The sequence below is a fragment of the Jaculus jaculus genome, chromosome 5 (genome assembly GCF_020740685.1).
Source record: "Jaculus jaculus isolate mJacJac1 chromosome 5, mJacJac1.mat.Y.cur, whole genome shotgun sequence".
Lineage (NCBI taxonomy): Eukaryota > Metazoa > Chordata > Mammalia > Rodentia > Dipodidae > Jaculus > Jaculus jaculus.
This window is the reverse complement of record NC_059106.1, coordinates 34,595,625-34,619,185: the sequence shown is the minus strand read 5'-3', so window position 1 is coordinate 34,619,185 and position 23,561 is coordinate 34,595,625. Positions and strand designations below refer to the sequence as shown.

At 45.4% G+C, this 23,561-nt stretch overlaps 1 protein-coding gene across 3 annotated transcripts in view; it reads right to left on the bottom strand.

The window, feature by feature from the left end:
* The window catches only part of Nrp1 (neuropilin 1), a 153,072-nt gene that overhangs the window by 6,448 nt on the left and 123,063 nt on the right, over positions 1-23,561 (bottom strand). Inside the window, exons 10-15 of one of the 3 annotated variants that reach the window (XM_004659780.2) lie at positions 22,299-22,443; positions 18,054-18,158; positions 12,682-12,741; positions 7,728-7,865; positions 2,127-2,398; positions 1,579-1,675 (exon numbers count right to left, since the gene is read on the bottom strand). In XM_004659780.2, coding sequence (XP_004659837.2) covers positions 1,579-1,675; positions 2,127-2,398; positions 7,728-7,865; positions 12,682-12,741; positions 18,054-18,158; positions 22,299-22,443 — 817 coding nt within the window. Of the gene's footprint in view, positions 1-1,578; positions 1,676-2,126; positions 2,399-7,727; positions 7,866-12,670; positions 12,742-18,053; positions 18,159-22,298; positions 22,444-23,561 lie in introns of those variants that run through there. The other 2 variants (XM_004659781.2, XM_045150937.1) reach the window with 2 other exon arrangements.

Here is a 23,561-nt window from a genome sequence, read left to right as displayed (position 1 = left end):
GTGCTTTTGCGTGTTTCGGAGTGTTACACCCCACAGCACTTATGGCTCTGAAGGTGAACCCAGGGAGAGGGAAAAGGCCCACAGTCCTTTCTCCATCTAACTCGTTGTAATACTGCGCAGTCATGAAAACTTTCTGGACTGGGCTGGAGAGATGGCTTAGCGGTTAAGTGCTTGCCTGTGAAGCCTAAGGACCCCGGTTCGAGGCTCGGTTCCCCAGGTCCCACGTTAGCCAGATGCACAAGGGGGCGCAAGCATCTGGAGTTCGTTTGCAGAGGCTGGAAGCCCTGGCGTGCCCATTCTCTCTCTCTCCCTCTATCTGTCTTTCTCTCTGTGCCTGTCACTCTCAAATAAAAAAAAAAAAAACAAAAAAACTTGCTGGCTGAACTGAGCTGTTTCTCACTTTTAGTTTGTGGGATTCTTCTATCCCTGAAACATTTCATTCTTATCCTCACCTTGGAAGAGCAAAGTGCTGAGATTACAGGCATGTGGAACCACATGAAATACACATTTCATTCAAGTATAGAGTTGGACATGAATAACTGTGAACTAGTCACAACTGAGCTATTACTGTGTCATTTGTGAAGACTTGCTAAGTAGTGTGGCATTAAACAGTTTCCTTATGTAGAATGAAAGATTAGACCGTTATTCACTGTTCCTTGTTTTTTTCTAACTTCTTCAGTTGATACTATCAGATTATTGCCACTTTACAGATTGCATATACTCAATACATTGTATAATAAAAGCCTTGTAAGTCGCTGAAATGACCAAAAACCCATTATAGTCAATAGGCCTCCTTTGTCTTAAATTTGCCCAATAGGCTTATTCCATTTTGTTATAATTAACATCCTATTATATAATGATATGTAACAAAAGTTTAAGTGTCGCAAATGGAGTTTAAGACTAATTACTGTGCTATTATATCACCATTAGTGGTGCTGTGGGCAATTATATATCAAGAACTAGAGGATATGAATTGGTTTTCTATGTTAGACGTTCATCCACAGATCATACCATTATCACCAGCCCTAAAACTCTAGGCAAAGTTTCTGAATTGCATTTATCTACTAAGTTCTTCCAGCCAGCGTCAGAGCCAGAATTATCTCCTCATCCAAAATGAAGCAAAGAATGTTGCTTTCTATGATTCATTAACAATGAAATCTTAATTAAATTCACTGTGATCAAAATATACGAAAGCCTGCTGTTTTGTTGATACACTCAGATATTTATAATGATCCAGATGTCTATGTATCCTACTTTTTCTCACTATGTTTTCACATGCCAGTTATAGCCTCTGCATTGTCTCTTTGCTATTCTGTAATCCTTGGCTTGTTATTGGTTGGAGGTGCCAAGAAGACTTTCTAAATGAATCAGGTTAGGTGGGGATAACTTAAGACCAGGAGACCTAATTTTATTCTATTCTGTTGTGTCACAATATACATCTTATGTGATGTGTTCAAAGTTTAACTTTAAATTTAAACACTAAAATTATGGACGAAATAACAAGACAGAAGTCATCATAGGGCATGAATCTTGCTGGGGCAAGAAATCCTTTCATTTCTACATCAAACCCACACTTACTCGCACAGTCTTCTTGTGAAATGTGGTTGTTGATGCTAATGTCATCCACTGCAATCCCACCAAGGTTTCCTTTTCCGATTTCACCCTCAAAAATCACCTAACAAAATGAGATCATTTTGGACAATATTTTAATGCTTATCCTCAAGGACAAATTTTATAAATGCTCTGTCAGTTAGAGCTATGGCACATTAAACTAAATTCATGACACCTTGTGTTAGTGTACACGTCACCCATCATTCCTCAGCGGTCGGGGATGACACAAAACCTTCCCCCACATTCACTTTTCATCATCCAAACTTAAATAAAAGGAACAATAGCTTGGACAGCTCAGGAATGGGTTATAATGAAGCCCAATTTCTGCTGTGATCTCGTGGGCTGGGAGATACACTGTCAAGGGGAACAACACTGACTTGACAGTTTAGGTCTGGGAACCAATTGCTAAAATTTTTGGAAGAATTCCTTTGTTGTGTTTATACGAGCTTCCAAATATTATCCCAGTGTTCAGAAATCACTGCTCTACCCCTCAGGGAGTAGGAGCCACGTCACACCTGATATAGTTTCAGAGACTTGTGCAGCCAGACACGTCCTTCTTTCCAGTGGTCTCCCTGGTGCCCGATGGCCATCCAGACCAGCTGATCATACTCCTCAGGCTTCTGGTAGTGTAGCTTGACCCTCAGCATGCCCACATGAGAGCCAGACATGTGGTACCAGAAGGTCATGCAGTGGGCAGAGCTCTGGGAATAAACCACTGGGCTCACCAGCCGAGCTACTTTGCCCTTTTGATTTTCGTCAGCTTGGGAATAGATGAAGTTGCCATCTCCTGCAGAGGTAAAATTCTGTGTTAGGAAGAGTGGCTAGGTCTACGCTGCTGCTGTGTGCTTACTGCCCAACACAGCCCGTCCAGCCTCTCGGCCAGACTGGACACCAAAGAGCTAGCTAGACGCTGGAAAGAGGGCACCACACAGTTTTTGGCAACTTCATGGCCACCTGCTCTAAGCAGCTATGAGTGGACAACTGACTGGACACTCTTTTATTTGGACCACACTGTCATAAGGACCTAGGCCACTACTCACACTGGCCTTGGTATAAAGCAGACAGACTATATGCACAGCTGAGCCATGACCGCAGAGGAGTTTGACTGGACAATAAAACCTACTTTAATGTAACTTATTAATAATTAATTAATATTCATTAATTTTGGCATGTGTGTGTGCACGTGTGTTCATATGTATGTGGGGGCACGTGTACCTGTGTGCGTGTGGAGGACAGAGGCTGATTTGGGGTATCTTTCTTAATCACTCTCCTACTTATGTTTTGAGACCAGAATCTCTCATTGAAACAAGAGTTCACGGAGTTGGGTAGATTAGCCAGCCAGTAAGCGCCAGGGTCATGCCTACGCCTCCCCAGCACTGGGATTACTGGTGGGTGCCACCACACACGGCATTTCCACATGGGTTCTGGGGATTGCACTCAGGTCCTCAAGCTTGTGCAGCAAGCACGCTACCCAGGGAGCCACCTCGCCAGCCTGTGCATGTGATAAATTTAGTTCTACATGTTTTACATGCATGTTTGTGTGAGTGAAGATGCACACCTGTGTGTGTCTGAGTGTGTGTGTGTGCATGCCTGTGGAGGCCAAACAACAACTTCTCTTGAGACAGGGTCTCTCATTGGCCTGAACTCACCAAATAGTGACTAGCAAGTCCCAGGGATGCACCTGTCTCTGCCCCCTCTCCCCACCCAGTGCTGGGATTCCAGGTGAGCACCAAAATGCCTAGCTTCCATACCTGGTTTCTAGGGTTTGCAATCAGGTCCCCATGCTTGTGAAACCAGCACTTTATGGATTGACCAATCTCCCTCAGTCCCCTGATTTAACTGTATGAACTACAACAGTACCCATGTGAACCCCACTATCCAGTGGGCAGCAGACCCTGGTGATTCCATCACGAGGACTTGATGGTAACAATGCTACACTTCCCCAATGTGCTACACACCTTTGTGTTCCCTCTAAATTCTATTTATTCCTTTAGCATATATTCATGACCTGTAAACTTCTCAGGAGTGGCTATGCTTGGTTCTCACCCATGTGCTCTGTGTCTATCTGCAGTGTTTTTGTAAAGGAGAGGCAAGTTTTCATTTTTGAGGCTCATTAGAACATGCTGCTTTGGCAACAGTAATATTTGCTGGGCCAGGAGGACCAACTCCTAGCTTTATTTTTAATGACCCCCAGTGGGAACTTTGCTCTGTCTCCACCTGGTCTAAACACACAACTCGTATGGCACTGCCTGCTCTGCAAATAGAAATCCTGGACTCCCATGCCTCCCCTGATGTAAGTGAGAAAGTGGTTCTTGGGTCAGTGGCTAGTGGGGTGGTTCATTTGCTGGTTCTGGAGCTGTAAATCTGTGAGGTAATTATTGTTTAGACACACACTCACACACACACACACACACACACACACACACACACACACACAAACTAAAAACTTTTCTTTTTGAGGCAAGCCCAAAAAGCTGGTATTTTTTTTTTCAGTGGGGGTTGGGGGGCGGAGAGAATTGGTGCTCCAGGGCCTCAGCCACTGTAATTGAACTCCAGATGTATGTGTCACCTTGTGTGCATGTGTGATATTACACACTTGCATTGCTTTGTGCATCTGGCTTACGTGGGACCTGGAGAGTCAAACATGGCTTTGCAGGCAAATGTCTTAACCACTAAGCCATCTGTTCAGCCCCAAGGCGCTTTTTCGATATGCATGCATAGGAGAGCCCTTGGATCCAATAGTTTGGTTTCACCAGTGTGATGGTGGAAGTGTCTCCATGAGCAATTTCCTTCCTTAGCAGGCCATCTTCTTGAGATTCTAGCAGATGCTTCTGTCATGTATATATGCATGTGAGGCCATATGACTCCCTAGGAGGTCACCCTCAGAGATGCTGTCCACTTTTTTTGAGACAGGTTCTCTCATTGGCTTGGGACTCACCAATTAAGCTAAACTAGCTGGGCAGTGAGTCCCAGGGATTTGCCTGTCTCCACCTCCCCAGCATGAAGATGAAAGTTGTGGGCCACATGTCTGGGCATTTACATGGGTTCTGGGGACCAAACTCAGGTCCTCACACCTGGGAGGCAAGCACTCTACTGGGTTATCTCTAGCACTCCTTATGCCCAATGGGTGGGATCCATAAGGAGAGGTGGACCCAGGTCACCTGTCCAGTCCTGTGTGTGATGCTGCAGGCAGCCTCTTTCACTCTCAGCGCTGGTGGAGTGTCCTTGTGGACCCTGGCACTCCTGGGGTTTCTATTCTCCTGCTAATTTTCCAAACCCCAGTGACCTGTTGTGTCACAGTGACGCTGCAGTGATGAGTGGCAGGTCAGCCCCTCAAGGCACACTGGGAAAACCACACACATGCTGTGCCTGTCCCTGACACTCATTGTATACGAGGGGCAGATACAAGGGCAGGGTGGGGTGGGGGAGAACACCCACTGTATCTTCATTTCCAGTGCCCAGCACACCATCTGCTCTGTAAAAGAACTACTCATGGGCCAGAGGTTAAGGCGCTTGTCTACAAAGCCTAAGGACCCAGGTTTGATTCCCCAGGACCCATGTAAGCCAGATGCACAAGGTGGCATGTGCATCTGGAGTTTGTTTGCAGTGGCTAGAGGCCCTGACGTGCCCATTCATTTTCACTCTCTAATAAATAAATAAAATAAAATAGTACAAAAAGAGCTACTCATGTAGCTTTTGTTTAGTGAAGGGGAAAAAGAGGCTAGCTAGAGCTCAGGAATTTTCTATAAGGAGGCCTATACTTGTATACTTAGAGATCAAGTACCCAAAGCTGAGTGGAATTCCTTTACATTTTAAACAGTGAATTTTACCTAAATAGTAATTAAATTAAAAATCCTCAATGTCTGATTCACAAAGTTCCAAATGTTATTATCATTATTATGAATTTTTGAGACAAGGTTTCACTGTGTAGCCTTAGCTGGCCTCTAACTTGTGATCCTCTCATCTCAGCCTCCTAAGTTTGGGGGATTATAGACATGTACCACCATGGCTGGCTTGCAAACACTATTATTACAAACTTCAGGGCTGGAAATGTAGTTCTCCCTCTGTTAGTAGAGTGTTGCTTGCCTGCGTGCATGAAGCCCTGGGTTTGATCCCAGCATCATATAAACCAGGCACATTGACTCATGCGTATTAACCCCAGCATGAGGCTGGTAAAGACAGGGCAATCAGAAGTTCAAAAGCACCCTTGGCTACATACTGAGATGGAAGCCCGCCTAGGATACATGAGCCCCTGTGTCAAGAAAAAGTGCCTGTCATTTTCAATGTCCTTGTGCTTGGATGTGAGCTGGGGGCTCTTTCTCCTAGATTGTGCCTTGCCACCACGCTCCTGCCCTTCAGCTGTCAGCTGCACCCTGTTCTCTCAGGGTGGCATTTTCGTGCTGTAGGAGGAAGAAGGCACTTTCTAGTCAGGCCAGAGCCTGCTGGCCGCCCAGCCGTTCTTGGTGGCTAGAAGAACAAAGGAGCCAAATAGTCGGAAGAAATCTCCCTTCCAGGCCATGGCTCTAACACCAGTTCTCTCTTCTAAGACTTCACCACACGAAGTGCTGATGTTTTCTCTTTCAGAGGGTTTTATCACAGCTCTGGGTCAAGAACTCTGTCTTCATTTTCTCAATTAGCACTGTACTTTGGCGAGCCTTTTAGCTTTTGTCTCTGGCTAACATAGCTTTTAACCTCCTTTGAATGCCAGACCCTACTGAGCCATTTTGCCTCACTTTGCATCAATTTTTCCACCATTACTGCCTTCATTTCAGCTAATTGCATTTAGTTAATTTGATGCCATTTGTATGTACAGTGCCATTTACAGTCAAAGTATTTTAAGTTTTCTAAAACTGCTTGTCTTAAGATTCAATGGAAAGTGTCTCAGAATTGAGGGAGTCCAATTTTATCCAATTTCCTTGTCATTCTCATTAGGAAATTGGGTAGCAGTGGGGGAAAGAGCCCTATTCAACCTGCCTTATGGCTATATTCATGGGAGAAAAGTGAACAGTAGCATGGGAAAGGCGTGGCGTGCTCTCTGCTCAGCCAGCAGGCCATAGGCCCAGCTGGCCCCAAGGCTGGGATGTGAGAAACTAAGGGAGGTCCTCTGAGCCCCAGATGTTCCTGAGTGATTCGGAAAATTGGCTACTGAGTACACTTAGTGGTGTGTGTGTGTGTGTGTGTGTGTGTGTGTGTGTGTGTGTTGGAAGTATGTCTGTGGAATGGAATTGAATGTGAATGTGGGTGTATCTGGCAGGACACAGTTCCTTGCACTGTGGCTCCGTGTAAGGAAACAGCTGGAGGAACACAGGGTGGCAGTGGAGAAAGCTGTTCGCAGGACTCAGCCTTTATCAGTTAATCTTAGGAGGAAAATAAGGCAGGGTATGGGAATGGATGTGAACTGTGGCATGGTATGGTTTCTGCCTACCCAGAGGGAATGGGCTATGTTCAGAAATATCTACCAAAAAGATAAGGATCTTTCCCTATGTTGTTCTACCTCTGCTTTGAGGGAAGAGGGAGCAAGGGTCAGGACGACTCACTGTGTCTTCAGTTATAAAATAAATGGGTGATATAACATACAACATATACTAACGTATAGTCTGCGATGAGAGGAAAAAGCAAGATGCATAAAGTGCGATCACTGTGGAAGCAGGCTGATCTCCACTGTCCAAGTGTCCTCTCCATATCAGGGAGTCATGTAGCCCAGGCTGTAGCCCAGGCTGCCTCTAACTTGCTTTGTAACCTTCCTATCCCCCTCTACCTCCACCTGCTTCAGTGCGAGGGTTACAGGTGTGCCCCACAATGCTTGGTTTTGTACTGTCTCTTTGCTGCTAATGAATATGGGCAAAGTTGTCCAGTTCTTAAAAGTTCAGAAAAAGCACAAAATGAGCTTGAACATACCCAACCTTACCAATTTTTCTCCTTTTAAGGCTGTATACAATGAGCATTCTTACTGCTTGACTGGCTATCTCTACTAGGGAAAGAGACCTTATGAATTCCAGAAAATAAAGTATGAAACACTGCTTCTATTCTTTTTGGTCACCATTAAGTCCACAGATTCCCAGAACCCTTCCCAAGAGACAAAGATGTGCCCAGTATGGCCACCATGCCGCCAGTACCTGTGTGATCCTGAATGGGTCCTGTTTTGCTGGTGAGCACACTCCATTTGAGCTGTGCGTGACTGTCATGTTCCCAATGACAGAATGTCTTGTGAGAGCCCCAGCCGAACTCACAGTTAAAACCATATGTTGGAAACTCTTCAGCGGGTAGGAAGGAAAAAAACAGAGACAAGCAGAGAAAGACAAATTTAATCACCAAGGTCAGAAAGGCCTCTAAATATACTCATAACTTTTATAACTCCATGTCTGTTCAAAAGTTCTGGGAAAGCCACAAAATCCAGGATTACCAACAAAGCAACTGACGTATGGGAGATGTCAAAACGTTTGCAAAAGCACATTTAGTATCATCATTATTTTTTGTATCCAGCTTTAAAAAGATTATGGACTGCCTGTCAAACTGGGTTTATATAAAAATTTCCAGGAAGGCTACTTTCCAAGGCATGCATATGACATCTGAGGCATTTCTCCTATTTCCACAATATGTAATAGGAAAGATATCTGTTCTTGAGGCTGAATCATATAAATTGATATCCATCAATGGAAGGAATCGTATTAGAGATTGACCGCGGGCCACTGTAGCCTGGCAGGACGCCTGGCCCTGGAGACACCTCACCCTGCGTGCAACCAAGGTTTTGCAGCCAGGGCAGAAATCACTAAAGCATTCCCCTCAGATTATTTTCTTTTCTTCTGTGCTTTCCATCAGTTCAATTAACTTCAGAGTAAGTTTCTGCTTTTTTAGTGAATTTCTAAATTTGCATATAAATTGTTCACTCCATTTAGAACCTCAATACAAGGTCATTTAAAGCCAAAGCTCATTTAAATAGCCGCCCTTCTCGTTTTTTTTTAAATCTTCCAAATGCTTCCTTTGGAAGCTGAAAGAAAGCATGGATGAATTTGCAGGAATGATTTGACTTGTGGGTCCCTCAAGGTGTCTTCTGACCTTGGGGCTTCTCACATCTCACAGCTTTGTATTTTTCTCTCAACTCCATTTTTCAAAGGAGTATTGGAAAGATGAAATTAGAAGAAAGTGAGTGGTAGAGGCGATTTAAAAATGGGACTGCCAAGCTTCTAAAGTCTCACTTGTCTCCTCATGTAGCGTGGAACACGGGCTCGCCTCAGCGGTTTTGGCCAAGGTCTCTGGGTGTCCGAGTTCAGGCATCCACAAGGTGGCAGCATTGAGACGGGAAGAGAAAGATTGTCCAGGGGCTTTTGCCCAATTCATCCGAACCTCAAAGACTTGCTGTGCCCAATAAGGGAAACCTGCTATTACCGGCTGCCTTAGGGTCAGGCGATTACCACACCATCTCTTTGGAGCTTTTCTTTATCTTGCCCAAGTGTTTAACACAAAGTCCCTTGCTGGTTCTGGGTGCCCCGCCTCCACCCACCCCTCCTCCCCCACTTGCACAATGGAGGGAACAATTTCAATGGGAAGATTTACTCACTAGATAAGAATGATTTACTTGGCATTTTTGGTTTCCAAGAAATCTTTTTCAAATTCTCAGGTCAAATATTGCAAGGAGCCCACCATATAAATAAAGAAACTGAATGCAATGGATTTTCCCAATAATAATGTTGCAATGCTATGACCTCCAGAAGGGTGGGTAGAGCCAATTTGGAAAGAGAAGTAGGCCATGCGATATATGTAATGAGCACATACTCAGTAGTGCAAAAGGGCTGTATTTCACAACTTTACTGTCAAAGGAGAAGTGAATTTTTTACATGCATTCTCTCTCTGCCATGAAGTGGGACTTCATAAAACATAAGAATTTCTCAAGAAGTTAACCACCCTTGGGGACAGCAAGACTGGCTTCTGCACATGGGATGATTAAGAAAACAGTGACCAATGGTTGAGCAATCTCTGATGTCAAGGTTCATAGCCCGGGAATGGAATGCACGTTGCACAATGTCATGGTAGGCAACGTTAAGGCTGGAAGATGTTAATGTGTGTGGCTTTATTTTTCTCCTGAACTGTGCTGTGGAAGATACATGCAACGGGAGACCAGAAAGCCATTACATCTCACACACCTCTGGTCCCACCTGCACTAGCAAAGCGCATTGTCCTTATCTGCCTATTAATATCATGGTGATGTCACCGAGCATATAAGCCAGGGTGCCCGAGAGCTTTGCCGCTTAAGAAGTCCCTGGCAGTCTCCTTCACCTTGAACTGTGAAGTGAACTAGGGGACTGCTCTTTCCTTTGGGAGGCGCCTCTCTTTAATCTTCTTGTCTCACCCACGTGACCTGTGGCTCTTTTGTTTATTTTAAAGAAATACTAAATTAGTGCATTGGGAGGGGTGCAAAGTGGTGATAGAGTTTGTAGCTACATGACAATTCAATTCAAGCAGGAGTAGAAAAGCGAGTAAGAAACCAGAAAGGGAGCCAGAGAGGAGCAAAGGGGAAAGGGAGGGGAAAAGACAACTGCATAGAAGAAGCAGGCAAGACGACTGACCTTTCAACTTTTCAAAACATGACCCAAACCATGTAAACAATTCTCATTGAGCTCAATGGGAATAATCTAAGTCCACTCTTAGAAATAGCAGGAAACAATATTCTGAACTTAAACCAAATTTATGGCCTTTGTGGCAAGCCTCTGCTCTGCTGGCTGAGCCAATCTTGCCTAAAGTCCAATCATTAGCACCAGAGATGTGCGAGGCCTCAGTTTCCAAATTTGGCATTCAAGGCTTCTACTGAGTTTGTTCCCTGCCTGCTCCTAGCCTGACCTTTTGGTCTAAGCAGGTAATGGTGTGGAGCTCCCCACAGCCATGGTCACTGACATACCATGAGGCCCTCGAGGGCGAAGGGCCACCCGAAAAGAGAGTGGATTGAAAATGCAGGTCTGGTCACTTTCTGTCAGAGCACATGGATATTATTTTCTTGCTGAGTTTTTCATATTGATAAGAATCCTCACAATAAAGTCTGAGGACTCTGCTTAAGTCTACAGGAAAACAGACTTCTTAGGTAAGTTCAGGTGTCCACTGCTGCTGAAGAATGTAAAGCGAGCTGGGCATGTTGGTGCACACCTTTAATCTCAGCACTCGGAGGCAGAGGTAGGAGGGTCTTTATAAGTTCAAGGCCACCATGAAATTACATAGTGAATCCCAAGTCAGTCTGGGCTAGAGTGAGACCCTACCTTGAAAAACCGAAATAAATAAATAAATAAATAAGGCTTACAGAAAAGTGTTAGGTAAACCTGACTGTGGGGTCGCCCTCCACTTGTGTTCAGGTCCTTGTGATGCCTATAAGTGGTTAGACTTAGCTAGAAGGCGACAATGGACACGCCTTTTCCAAAGGTCAGACATCCCATTAGCCCTCAGTGGCAAGGGAGCGGCCAGATCCATCATCCAGATGACTATCCCAGCCAGTCAGCTCTGTGGTTTGAACCAGTCTCCGTGAGATGTTTGCTAGAATAGGTCTTACTGGTTCATGCTTTGCGTACCTGCTCTCTGACCTCAGCTATCCCTTGAGAGGGCTGCGTAACCCCTCTCTGTGAGGCCATCACAAATTGAGTTGGAGGTCATATAGAACCAGATGTGTTACCCAAACTACCCTTGCTCTGATCACCTTGGCCTTCAACGTCGGGGCAGGTTTCCAGATCTGGAATCGGAAGTCACTTTGTAATGTCTCCACAGCTGTAGTTTACTTTCCTTCTCCCCACCTCTTTTTTTTTTTTAATGATTCCTATGCTGTCTTAATAAGCAGTAAGCAGGAAGAGAGATGAAATGACTTGGCAACTCCAAGTGGTTTCAGTTACCTTTCTGGCAAGAGAAGAAACTGAAACAATTCAAATGTGTGCAGCATCAACAAAACACCACTGAGCCAGCTCAGCCCTCTGGGGGCTCAGGGTAGTCACAGTGCAGTGGGAGGCAGGACCTTCCTCCCGATGTCCTCTGAGCCAGCTATACGATCTCTGAGGCCACATGGGAGTGCAGGGGTTTTGGAACTGAGGTGACTGTCCCCTTCCTCACTGTCTGGCGTTAGGGCTCTGTGGCAGTGGGCACTTTGTCAACCTGAGGAAACTGGGGGAAAGTTCCATGGAAGGAAATTGCCTTGCAGTTTAATCAGGGCAGTGGTGACAGTGTTCTTTAAGGAAGCACACTAATTAGAGTGGTCCTTTCTAGTTTCGGCCCCATCACACTGTTGAGGAAACACTGATACACACCACATGCCCCATTAATAAATGACTGCGGAGGCCAGGGTTGAGTGAGTTTCAATAAAGGAAATGGAAGACGCTGGAAAACTGACCCTCTCACCTTACTCTAATGATTAACTCTAGAGTCTTTAAAACCTCTGATTGCTTATGTGACCACTTCCCTTCTTGTGTGCCTGTGGGGAAGAATGTCACAGAATAATACTAACAAAAAACAAAAGAAGCTGAGGGAAGCAGCCTTTGATAAACACCCTGTGGCCTTTCAAAGTCCCTGGGTTTTCCTGTGAGCCAGAGGATGAGGGGACAGTTCCCTGTTCCTGAGGGTGTTCCTCTACCCATGCACAATATAAGCGGTGGTTTCCTGAACCCCGTTTGTGACACACCCACTGGCTGTTGTAAGACTGCCAACTCCGCGGCAGGCAGAACAGACCAACTTTGCGTGTCTTGGTTTTGTAGAATGGTGATGAAAATAGTCAGGCTGCTGCCTGTGAGATTTGCTTTTAGTTTGCAAACACAGTCCACGGCAGAGATGTGCTGTTTTTAAACAAAGTATGTCGCTTGGTTCCCTGCGTGGAAGGAGAGCTGGGACTGTCACCGTGTGGCAACAACTGACGGGCAGGCAGTCTGCGGCGGCGGGCATGCTGGACCCGAGGCAGGCTGACACTCTTCCCAAGACCGGATCCCTGCCGCATGGGGGAGTTGTAGGCTTTCAGGGCAACTGAAGTTAGAAGCCACAGTGCTGTGAGGTTCTTGGGGAGGACCAATAAGGGGACATGCAATCTATGACATCTTAGATCTTATTCCATACCTGATTGGATTGTGCTGTCTATTAACGTCGGCTTTTCTGTGGTCAACACAGTTGTGCCCCCTGAAAAACAAGGGTGGTGACGAACCAGAGTGAGAACAAGGAAGCATTCGGCAGCAGTGCTGCACTACTCATGCCCGAGGCGAACATGCCCATGGCACATCCTTTCTTTAGGTCCAGCTAGCATACCGTTACACTGATATTTTGCCCGCCATGACATCAACCACAAGCAGCATTACTGGTTACCTCATGTGTGGTGGTTTGATTCAGGTGTCTCCCATAAACTTAGGTGTTCTGAATGCTAGGTCCCCAGCTGATAGAGATTTGGGCATTAAAGCCTCCTGGAGGCAGTGCATTGTTAGGGGCAGGCTTCTGGGCATTATAGCCAGTATCTCCTTGCCAGTGTTTGGCACAATCTCCTGTTCCTGTTGTCCACCTGATGCTGACCAGGGGTTGATGTCTACCCTCTGCTCATGTCATTGTTTTTCCCTGCCATGATGGAATTTCCCTTCAAGTTTGTAAGCCAAAATACATCCTTTTTTTCCCCACAAGCTGCTCTTGGTTGGCTGATTTCTGCCAGCAATGCAAATCTGACTGCAACACTCATGCATGTTTTGACATGCATATGTAGTGTGTGTGTATGTATATCATGTTCACATATGTGTAGGCTCATGTGTGTGCATATATGTGGAAGCCAGGGTCAATGTTAGGCATCTTCCTTGATCTCTACTGACAAAACACTGGGGAACTGGGCATGGTGGTGCACGCCTTTAGTCCTAGCACTCAGGAGGTAGGAGGATCTCCATGAGTTCAAGGTCAGCTTGAGATTGCACAGTGAATTCCAGGTCAGCCTAGGCCAGAGCAAGACCCTACCTTGAAAGACAAAGAACAAAACAAAACAAAACATGGGCTTACTGGTGGGCCAGAGTACACATGCAGCATGTGCACAGTTCTGAGGAATCGAAACTCCAGTCCTCACGCTTGCCTGACACACACTTGATACACTAAGCCATCTCCTCAGCCCCTCTTTTAAATTATATATTTGAGGCAGAGATTAGAATGACTGCGCCAGGACCCTTTTCCATTGCAAATGAACTCCAGATGCATGTGCCACTTTGTATACCTGGCTTTATGTAGGAACTAGGGAATTAAATCTGGGCCATCAAGCTTTGCAATCAAGTACCTTTAATGGCTTATCCATCTTTCCAGCCCTCTTTTAAATTTTTTAAATCAACAAATAAATATTTCTATATCTGTGATGTACAATGTGACATGCATAGGACATCTTTATACATATGAACACACACACAGAGACACACACATACATATATATTCACATATAGATATCAAAGTTGAGGAACACATGTTAATTGACAAACGAATTACGCTACATCTCATTTTTTTGGTGGTAAGGGCATGAAAATCACTCTCAGAATTCTTCAAGTATGTCAATTATCCTGGCACATGTCTTTACAGAGTGTCCAGAAGGATGGAGAGTTGGGGATTTTGTTTCAGTGGCATTTGTCAATTCCCAGGTTAAATGTGGCACTCCCAGGCTTCTGAATGCCTTCAGTGACTTGGATATTCAACTTGACCTAGACCTCTGAGCTTCAGATAGTAGCCAAGTTTTCAGCTGTGTGCCTTCAGGGGCATTGTGAGGCCTATCCCCAGAAGCTGTTTTACAAACTGAAGGTTTAAAGTGGTTGTAGTGTTTCTCTTTCCCTTCAGTCTTTGCTGTACCTGTTTATTTTTCCCAAGAACAAATATTCTACACCAGTACATAGTTTGGAGACCTGGTAGAAAGCAGTGTGAGGAGGGGAAGGAGAGAAAAACATTTCTTCGTGGCCCGAGGAATTGGAAGATTGAGCAGGTGATCTTGTGAACATTGTGAGCTTTCAGTCAGGCTGGGTCCTCTTTGGACTCCCAGGCAGGGCTGGGGGAGGGGAGGGGCTGTCACTGGCAGTCTACCATTTCCAGTCACCACCATTATACACGGAACCCTGTTATAAGCAGTGTTCTTCAACTTGCCCTACCACAGAATGGCCTTAAGCCCTTTGTTGTAGTTGTAGCTTCCTTTCTACCTATGCACTGGGACCTCACAGCAAGTCTGTCTTTTCTAGTTCTTCTCAGATGAGACTTTGACCCACAGAATTGGGAAACAGTGGTTTTCTCCTTATTACTTGGGGCTTAGGGAAGCTGTTCTGAAGTGTTCTGAAGCCATACAGATTCTGTTAGCAGAGTACTTATCTTTATCCAGGGAGGGGCATGGGTGGGCTGAGACATTAGCATGGGAAGTTTTGGACATGGTCATAAGGTGCTCGAATTGTGCTCTGTCCAAGAGTAAGACTTCATAAAGATTTGTGACCAATTTTACTCAGTCCTGTCCTGTCCTCAGACCACAGACCAGAAATCACATTAAACGTCCCCCCATCACAAGTCTGAGAGCTGTAACATCATGATCTTGGAATGGTCTAGAGATTTCTGAGCCAATCGATTACAGCATCATGTCACGCTCCCCAGTGGAAATGTTGGAGGAGGGTCGCACGTGAGTGTGGCCTCAATAAGGCAGGCAGGAGAAAGAAAGAATTATGCACATTGTAGGTTAAGAAGGTGAATCTGTAATGGCAGAATTGGAGGGAGGCCAGAATACATTAGTATTCTGTTCCCAGTGGCCTTAGAGGAGAAAGATTCAAGGTGAAAACTCACTTTTATATCCGCTATGCATTATCAGTTTTGTTATAGGTTGGGAGCTGTATTCCGCTGTTGGGTACCCAGGACTCGATGTGAAATTTGGCCTCCTGATGCCTTTCAAACATGTTTGCAAAAGTGTAACTCCAGGGTGGATATTCACTTTGGCAAGGAAGCATGGGAGTGCCAACTCCCATTCCTACCACTGGGCACAGCTTATCTGGTACTCTGTGTTGTCTGTAAGTGATGAAGATGTTTCTGGAGTATTTGCCCCTTCCATAGGGAAGCACGTCACCCCAGAGGAAGAGTTTAATACATGGTCTATGCTCAGCACCTAAGCAACATGCAATAGATCACTGGCCCAGTTTCTGCTTTCCCAGCTTTCAAGGTTCAGGTGAGAAAGATCTTATTGGATTTTAATAAAACTCAGTACCCAAAGTTGATAGTCTAGACTGCAAAACTTGTGTCAAGTATCCAAAGGGTATAGACGACGTGAGAGCATAGAAGCATTTGACATGTGGAAAGGTACTCGGGTTAGGTGGGTGATGGTGATGGCTCTGGGCAAACAGTTTCGTTTGTCTACTCAGAAAAAGAACAACAAAGCCGAATGTGGTGGCCACATCTTTGATTCTAGCACTTGGGAGGGAGAGGTAGAGGGATCACTGTGAGTTCGAGACCAGCCTGATACTACATAGTGAATTCCAGGTCAGTCTGAGCTAGAGTGAAACCCTACCACAAAAAACAAACAAAACAAATACACAAACAAAAAAAACACAGAAAAAGAACACAATCCTTCATGAGGCATTGAGCAATAATCACCCACCCCCCGAGTTTCTAATACATAGGGATTTCCAGAAGTGTTGAGACAAACATGTTAGTCTGAGGAAACAACTTTTATTTCCTTGCTATGGTAACTTAAAAACAATGAACATTTTTTTCTTTTTCTCTCAAGAAACAATTTCAAGCCCTGTAGGTAAAACAAAATCTTGTACTTTTAAAGGGTTGTCACTGTTTCTATTATGAATGATCCATTTTCTGGGGTTTGTGACTCGTGACGTATGCACTTTGCTCCGGGCTAACAGACTTTCCTTATTTCATTCAAAGGTCTCAGTTTCAGTTGGTTCCATTATGAACTAATACACAAATGAGAGGGCTGTTTGTTCTGATATGAGGAGTACATCTAAGGCTTTGTTTCTAATCAATATTAACTGGCCACTTTAGAGTTTATAAGGAGTACCTTCCACAAGACAGCAAATGAAAAGGGTGTACTTTGATGCTGAAATCCCTCCTTTTGATGAGGAATTGCAGTACTGATGTGCGACAGGCCTTCAAACTTCCAAGGCTTGTGGTGTGGTGGCCTGTTTATAGGCTACCGCTGCAAGGTTGCATAGGATTGTTTCAGGGAATGATACTCTTGGTTTTTTAATTTATTTTTTTATAGCATCTGTAGAAGTTGGTGTCTTACACAGACATTTCCTCTGCAATTATTATAGTATTTTTTTGTGGCTTGTGGCTACTTACATACAAGATTTGTATTGAAAGCCCATAACAATGTAATGTTTATTACATATATGAATGTCACTAATTGTCTTGGAAATTTGGAGGGAGACAGCTTTAAGAGGTGGGATTTAAACATAAATCCAACACATAGTACTAAATTTCTGGACTTTTTTTTTTATCCTGTATTTCATTTGAAAGTGTAGAGTTCTTTCAATCTTTCAGAGAAGAGCATTTGAGGTAATTGGAAACGAATGGTAGAAAATTTCCTTCTAGATTTTTGTACTAATGCATTAGCTAATAAATGGCTGTGTTATGAAATTACATGGTAACACCTTCAGTTTTGCCCATAGAAATTAATTATGGGGGCTCTGGTTCCCTTCTGGGTAAAAAGACAGAGTTGCACTGAGGGCTCTTATTGAAACTAAAATGAGAGTCAGATGCTCTATGGAATGGTGGGCCTGACCTCTGGAGTAGCAGAAGTCCCATGACACCTTTTGCAACAATGGGGTGGAAATCCTAGTGCCTTGCTCAATCTCCAGGTGGGCAGTCCCACTTCCCTATATGTGTAATTTCCCCTGCCATCCCAAGTGGAGGAGAAGGACACTCTCTACTCTGGTGAGTTTTACATGATGTGGGAATAATCTTAGATCAATTATGAGGCATTTGGCATGCCCCGTCTGATGTATTTGTTAGTTTGTGATGATTTGAAAGATTCAGCTTTAGTAAGTGTCAATAGAAAATGATTGACAAAATCCCAACTTAAGTGCTGCGTTACAAACCTAAGCCTAATTTAATCAATTTGCTGCAGAAAGGCTCCACTCAAATGACTAGGTTCATTTGTAAAGTGACTATTCCATAGTGTGTGGTTGGGAGCCGGAGTTATGGTGGGAGGAAGGGCCTGATGGAGCTCAGCATATTCATCTCTGGAGACACTCTATTTCAACGGTGATAATCCTAGCCTTTGGCTCCTCAAATAGCTCATGTGGTTATTTAAAAGGACTATGATTATCAGGGATGATTTGTTTCCATGGATGACATGAGGAAATGAAGACGCATGCAGTGTTTCAAGGGCTCATTCCTGGGGGTACCTCCGCCAGCACTCCTTTACCCACCACCACCAGGAGCGACAAACACACACAGAGACAATGAGGGCATGAACAGCAATGGGATGAGGCTGGGGTTTGCACCTGTGAGCTGGAAGTCATCACCTGTTCCACTGTGGCAGTTGGCCTGGTCGTCGTCACACTCATCCACCAGGTTCCCATTGGGAGTGGTGGGTCCAGCTGTAGGAGCTGAAAGAAGATCTAGGATTAGTACCTCACACCTCTGAAATGTGTTCTCAAGGCTTTGGCTGCTGGATCTGCTAACACTTGTGCAGAAAATGCTAATCTGCGGGGTCAGGGCCATGATTTGCCTGAGGCCAAACATACTTGGAGTTTTCAGACTTTCACAGACTTGTGTTGCTTGGGTGTTTGATCCTGATCTGCTGAAAAGATCTGGCTGCCATAGCAGTGTATACACTGCTATCCACATAAACATCATTTTATTCTGAAGACTCTTGAGTTCTCCTTAGATGTCTATTCATGGCCTTGGCACTGAGAATTTCAAAGTGGTGGAGAAGCAGTGCCCATGTATGCTTCTGTCTTCTCGGTATTGATCAGTTTGCCAAATAGAAATGATTACTTTCTCCCCAAAGGGAGCATCAGCACTCACACTGAGCCCCACATCCCATTTCTCTCTGAACAGCTCTCCACTCGGGCCTCTTTTCCCCAGGCAGGTGTGTGAGCTGGGTGGTCTCTCAGGGCCAGTGGTCAGCTTACCTGGGACCACATTCCACTGTTGACAGGTATTCTAATATCTCTGAATTCATAGTTGAAAGCCAACATTCATTGAAGGCTGCTTTTGAAGTCCTTCAAATTTAGTTCAGACTATTTTTTTTTTCAGTCTGTTACTCAAGTTTGTTGCAATCTGTTTAATATTTTACAGTGCTTGGCATCACACTTCATCTAGCGGGACCAAGGATAAGGTTCAATTTCTTGGATGTTAGAGCACCAGATGAGATGTTGGGAGCTGGGGAGCAGCTCTGTCCAGGAGGAATGTGCTAGCCACGGCTTTTGCTCAATAAGAATCTGACTGTTTCTGGGTTTCAGGATGTAACAGAACTACGGCAAATGCAGAAGCCAAGCCGAGTTTCAACCATCCAAACACACAGACCATGAATAACTAAGAAATCACAAGGTCCAAATGACATACCCACCACAGATGTCACCCAAACTATCTCTCTCTCGGCTTAAATTATCACCACATTTGGGATCAACAGAAGTCTCTCTGACCATCCACATTGTCATTGCTCCTCAGCTGCCTTAGTCCTTGAAATCATGCTAGTATTAAGAATTTTTCTTTGTTTTTTGGGGGGGCTTTCGAGGTAGGGTCTCACTCCAGCCCAGGCTGACTTGGAATTCACTATGCCGTCTCAGAGTGCCTCTGGAACGCGTGGTGATCCTCCTGCCTCTGCCTCCCTAGTGCTAGGATTAAAGGCAAACTCCATGCAGTTTGCTGATTTTTCTGCATTGCTAATGGTATTTATAGAGGAGCAGTTCCACACTGGAAGTGGTCCAGGGTGGTGCCTAGATTCAGCTGCAGCTGAAGGAAGTGAATCATTTTCATATCTCAGTTTCCCATTTGCACTGGGTGTGGTGGTGCACGCCTTTAATCCCAGCACTCGGGAGGCAGAGGTAGAAGGATCTCCGAGAGTTCGAGGCCACCCTGAGACTACATAGTGAATTCCAGGTCAGCCTGAGCCAGAGTGAGACCCTACCTCGAAAAACAAAAACAAACAAAAAAACAAAAAAAATAGGATGAACATGCATTCCAGGCTGGATTAGACCTCATCCTCTCCCACATCCCTCAGGTGTCTCATAGGGTCCAAGCACAGATGCACTTTTAATCATCTCTGAGGTTTAGGGGGCAGAAAGGCACTCCTTCTCACCACTTGTGTTTAAAATCCATGGCATTCCCTCCCCCCACCGCCCCCAGTGTCAGTTCCTCACATGGCTCTGGCCGGCTTCCCTTCCCCGTGCTTATAAGTAAGTGTGGAAGCTTGTGCAGACAGACCCCTCAGCAGCCAGTTCTGTCTCACTCACTCCACAGTTGACACTGGCAAACTGCCAGTGTTTTCAACCTCCCATTCACTCCACCTCCTAAATCAGCGCTCCTTCCAGGATCAGGGCGAAAGGCCCGCCCCCAAGCAAGACCTGCGTGAGCGCCTAGTCCCTTTCCCAAGGACCGCAGTGAATGAGTGTGTCTGCACTTGGTCCAGTCTGCCAACTCCTTCTCCTATTTGGCATCTTTGCAAATCCATGACACGTGGTCATTCTTGGTCAGTGTTGATGGCCAGTGGATAATTCAGACTGCAAATAGCAAAACTGCCATCCAGAAGAGGACGGGAGACAGTGGCCTGATTTTAAATGAACACATAGAAAAGCTGCCATGAATTATTCAGTAGTGTGGTGATTGATAGCTTAAGATCCTGTAGTGCCTATGAAAAGTTTTATGGCATTTAATGTGCTCAGGAATGTCATTATACTTGGGCAGCTCAAAACACAAATAATTTCGAAACCCAAAGCAGGTGATATTAAAAAGCCTTCTTTGCAACAACTTTGAACATGTGCTCCATTGATGAACATCTGGGTACCAACAATAGCCATTCTTCCAGCTAACCCAGAGAGAGACCTCTATGGGGACAGAAAGCTGGTGTAAGGTTACTCGTTTACGCCCAACTCTAAGGCAGATGAAATTCCAATGCACCAAGGCAGTGAATGGTATAAGAACCAGCTCTAAGCACACGGCTCACAAGTTCTGTGTCAGCAGAGAGAACGCCTGAGGTCACTGTGTGCACTGAATTTGTCCTTCACATGACCTCCACAGGCACAGCCTTGGGCAAGTTGTGCTGTATGTGACACACTTTCTCTCATGCTAACCTTTGTTTCTTCATAAGTGTAAGAATTCATCCAAGATGTCTCAGTGTCCTCCTGCCAAATGTTTCCTGCTGGGGCGTGATGGTGGCCGTCATCAGAGACACACTTGAATGGGTCAGACCTCTATACACTGTCTGAGAAACCCACAGGAGGGCTGAGGAGATGGCACAGTGAATGAAGCCCTGGCTGCACAAGTGTGGAGACCTGGGTTTGAAGCCCCAGTGCCTGTGTAAAAGCTGGGGGTGGGAATGCATGCCTGCGATCCCAGCACAGCGCTGCGCCAGGGAGAAGCTTGTAGGCCAGCGAGCCTGGTGAACGCAGGGGACAAGCCACAGAGGCTGTGACCGAACAAGGCAGAAGGCAAAAGACAACCTTGCAATGGCATGTTCCTAAGGCGTCATCCACCTGTTTTTTGAAACATAGTCTCTCATTGGCCTGAGCTCATCAAGTAAACTACAGGGATCCTCCTATCTCCACCACCTGAGACTTGAGATTGATCATAAGTGTGCACCACCACACTTGGTGTGTGTGTGTGTGTGTGTATGTGTGTGTGTGTACGTGAATGTATGCAAGTGTGTGTGCACACATAACTTCAGGTGTCAATCCTTGTGTCCCACCTTGTCTGAGGCAGGGTCTTTTGTTGGCTGTAATGTTCTGCACGCTAACTGGCCCTTGAGCTTGTTTTGAAGAATCTCCTACTTCCACCAACCATCTTGCCATGGGCGTGCTGGGATTACAGACATGTACTGCCACATCCAGCTTGATGTGGTTTCTGAGGATTAGAACTCAGGTCTTCATGCCTGTCTAGCAAGCACTTTGGCCACTGAGGTAACTTCCCAGCTCTGTGCCTGGTATTTTTATGTGGGTTCTGGGATCACACTCAGGTCCGCATGCTTGTATGACAAGCACTTTACTGACTGAGCTGTCACTCCAGCCAAGTCCTGAACTTGAAATAAATGATGGTTGTTCAACCAAACTATAAAGGCACTATGCTTCCCCTGAGATTTTTACTTTAAAAATGGTGAATTTTAAAGCCAAGTACAGTGGCAGCTGCCTGTCATCCTAGCTCCCCAGGAGGCTGAGACAGGACAATCAATCGTGAGTCAATGGCCAGCCTAGACTACAAAGCAAGGCTGGCATCTCAAAAAATAAGTAAATAAATAAACAAGTGGTGAGTTTCGGGTTACGTGTGTTTCGCCTCAACAATTTGGATAAAATCCAGAGACGCCACCCCGTGGATCTGGAGAGGGGGTGAAGGCAGGTAAGGCAACGGTGGGCTCCCAGGTGCTGTCTTGCCACACGGGTGGCCGCTAGGCCTCGCTGGCTGGCGGGCACAGTGGTGCAGGGCACCCATGGGGAAGGTGCCAATCCTGCAGCAGCCGTCAGAGACATAAATGCATGAAACGAGAACGAGTCAAGGAAGAGTGGGGAAGGCAGCCTGGGAACTGTAATTACCTTCCACTTCACAGCCCAGCAGCTCCATCCTCAGCCCGAGTCCACTGTGAGTGGCCCTCTCGGGGTAGATCCTGATGAATCGCGTGGAGAGAGGTGGAAACGTCCGGAGCTCTGGTGTGTCGTAGTTGCTGTTGCCCTCAAAAGACTGTGAAGCAGAAACAGTAACGGTTATTGAGAAAACAACAACAATGAAGTCACTTTTTCAGTGGTTGTTTCTTCCCTCTCTGTAAGGGACTGAAAAGCCCTGACTTTCTAAGAGGTCAGTAATGGAGCCCATGAAATAAGCTAGCCGTAGACAGACTATCAGAAGCAAAGCCATACAAAAATTGACCCCTGGGCTGGAGACATGGCTCAGCAGTCAAAGTTGCTTGCTTGCAAGGCCTGGTGGCTTGAGTTCGATTCTCCAGTGCCCACATAAAGCCAGATGCACAGAGTAGCGCATGAGCCTGGAGTTTGGTTACAGTGGCAGGAGGTCGCGATGTGCCCATTTCTCTCTCTTCTTACAAATAAATCATAAATTAAAAAAAATGTTTTTAAGAGAGTGACTACTTAGTAAGATCTAGAAGCTCAAATATCCTCGTTGTTGGGGAGTGGGGAAGAGTGTGAGGATCTTAGGGGAAAGGAACTGATTCCAGGCAAGAGGCAGGGAAACGAGCAGGTAACTGCGTTGTGCTGTCTACAAGGGGTCCTGATGCCATTGTCCTCTGCTGTAGCTTGACTCTCAGTTTCCCTGGTGGGTAAGAGATTTGCAGAAAAAGACTTCTGACAACTGCGTTCCCTTTTGAAGAGTCTTCGTTGGTAGGTGAGGGGTCCAGAGAGAGCCCTTCCTGTGCTTTCCAGCCTCCCCACGTGTCCTTAGCTAGAAGTCCCCATGCCGTGATTTGGGAGTGGCATTTCCTGACTTCCTGCACCTACATTAAAACTCTTAACAGTGCAGAGGAAGGGGTCTGATTCCACACTTTGGAAGCTGCTGGCATCTCTTTCATAAGTGGGAAAGTTAAAAACAAACCTCCTCTAAGAAGTGAAAGATGTCACTTCTCAGGAGCACACGCGAGCCTCATACCAGAAGCTGAGGACTTAGTGAGGTGTTTACGGGTGATACGCCGTATGCCTCACAGATGTGCTGCTGTTAGCACTTCTTCGAGGTGGAGGGAGATAATTCAGGAAGAGAGCTTATTATTTCTCAGAGCTTATAATAGATGCCACATTTTCAATAAATTCCCCAGTTACCTTCTCTTAAATGAGAGACACCCGATTTGGCTC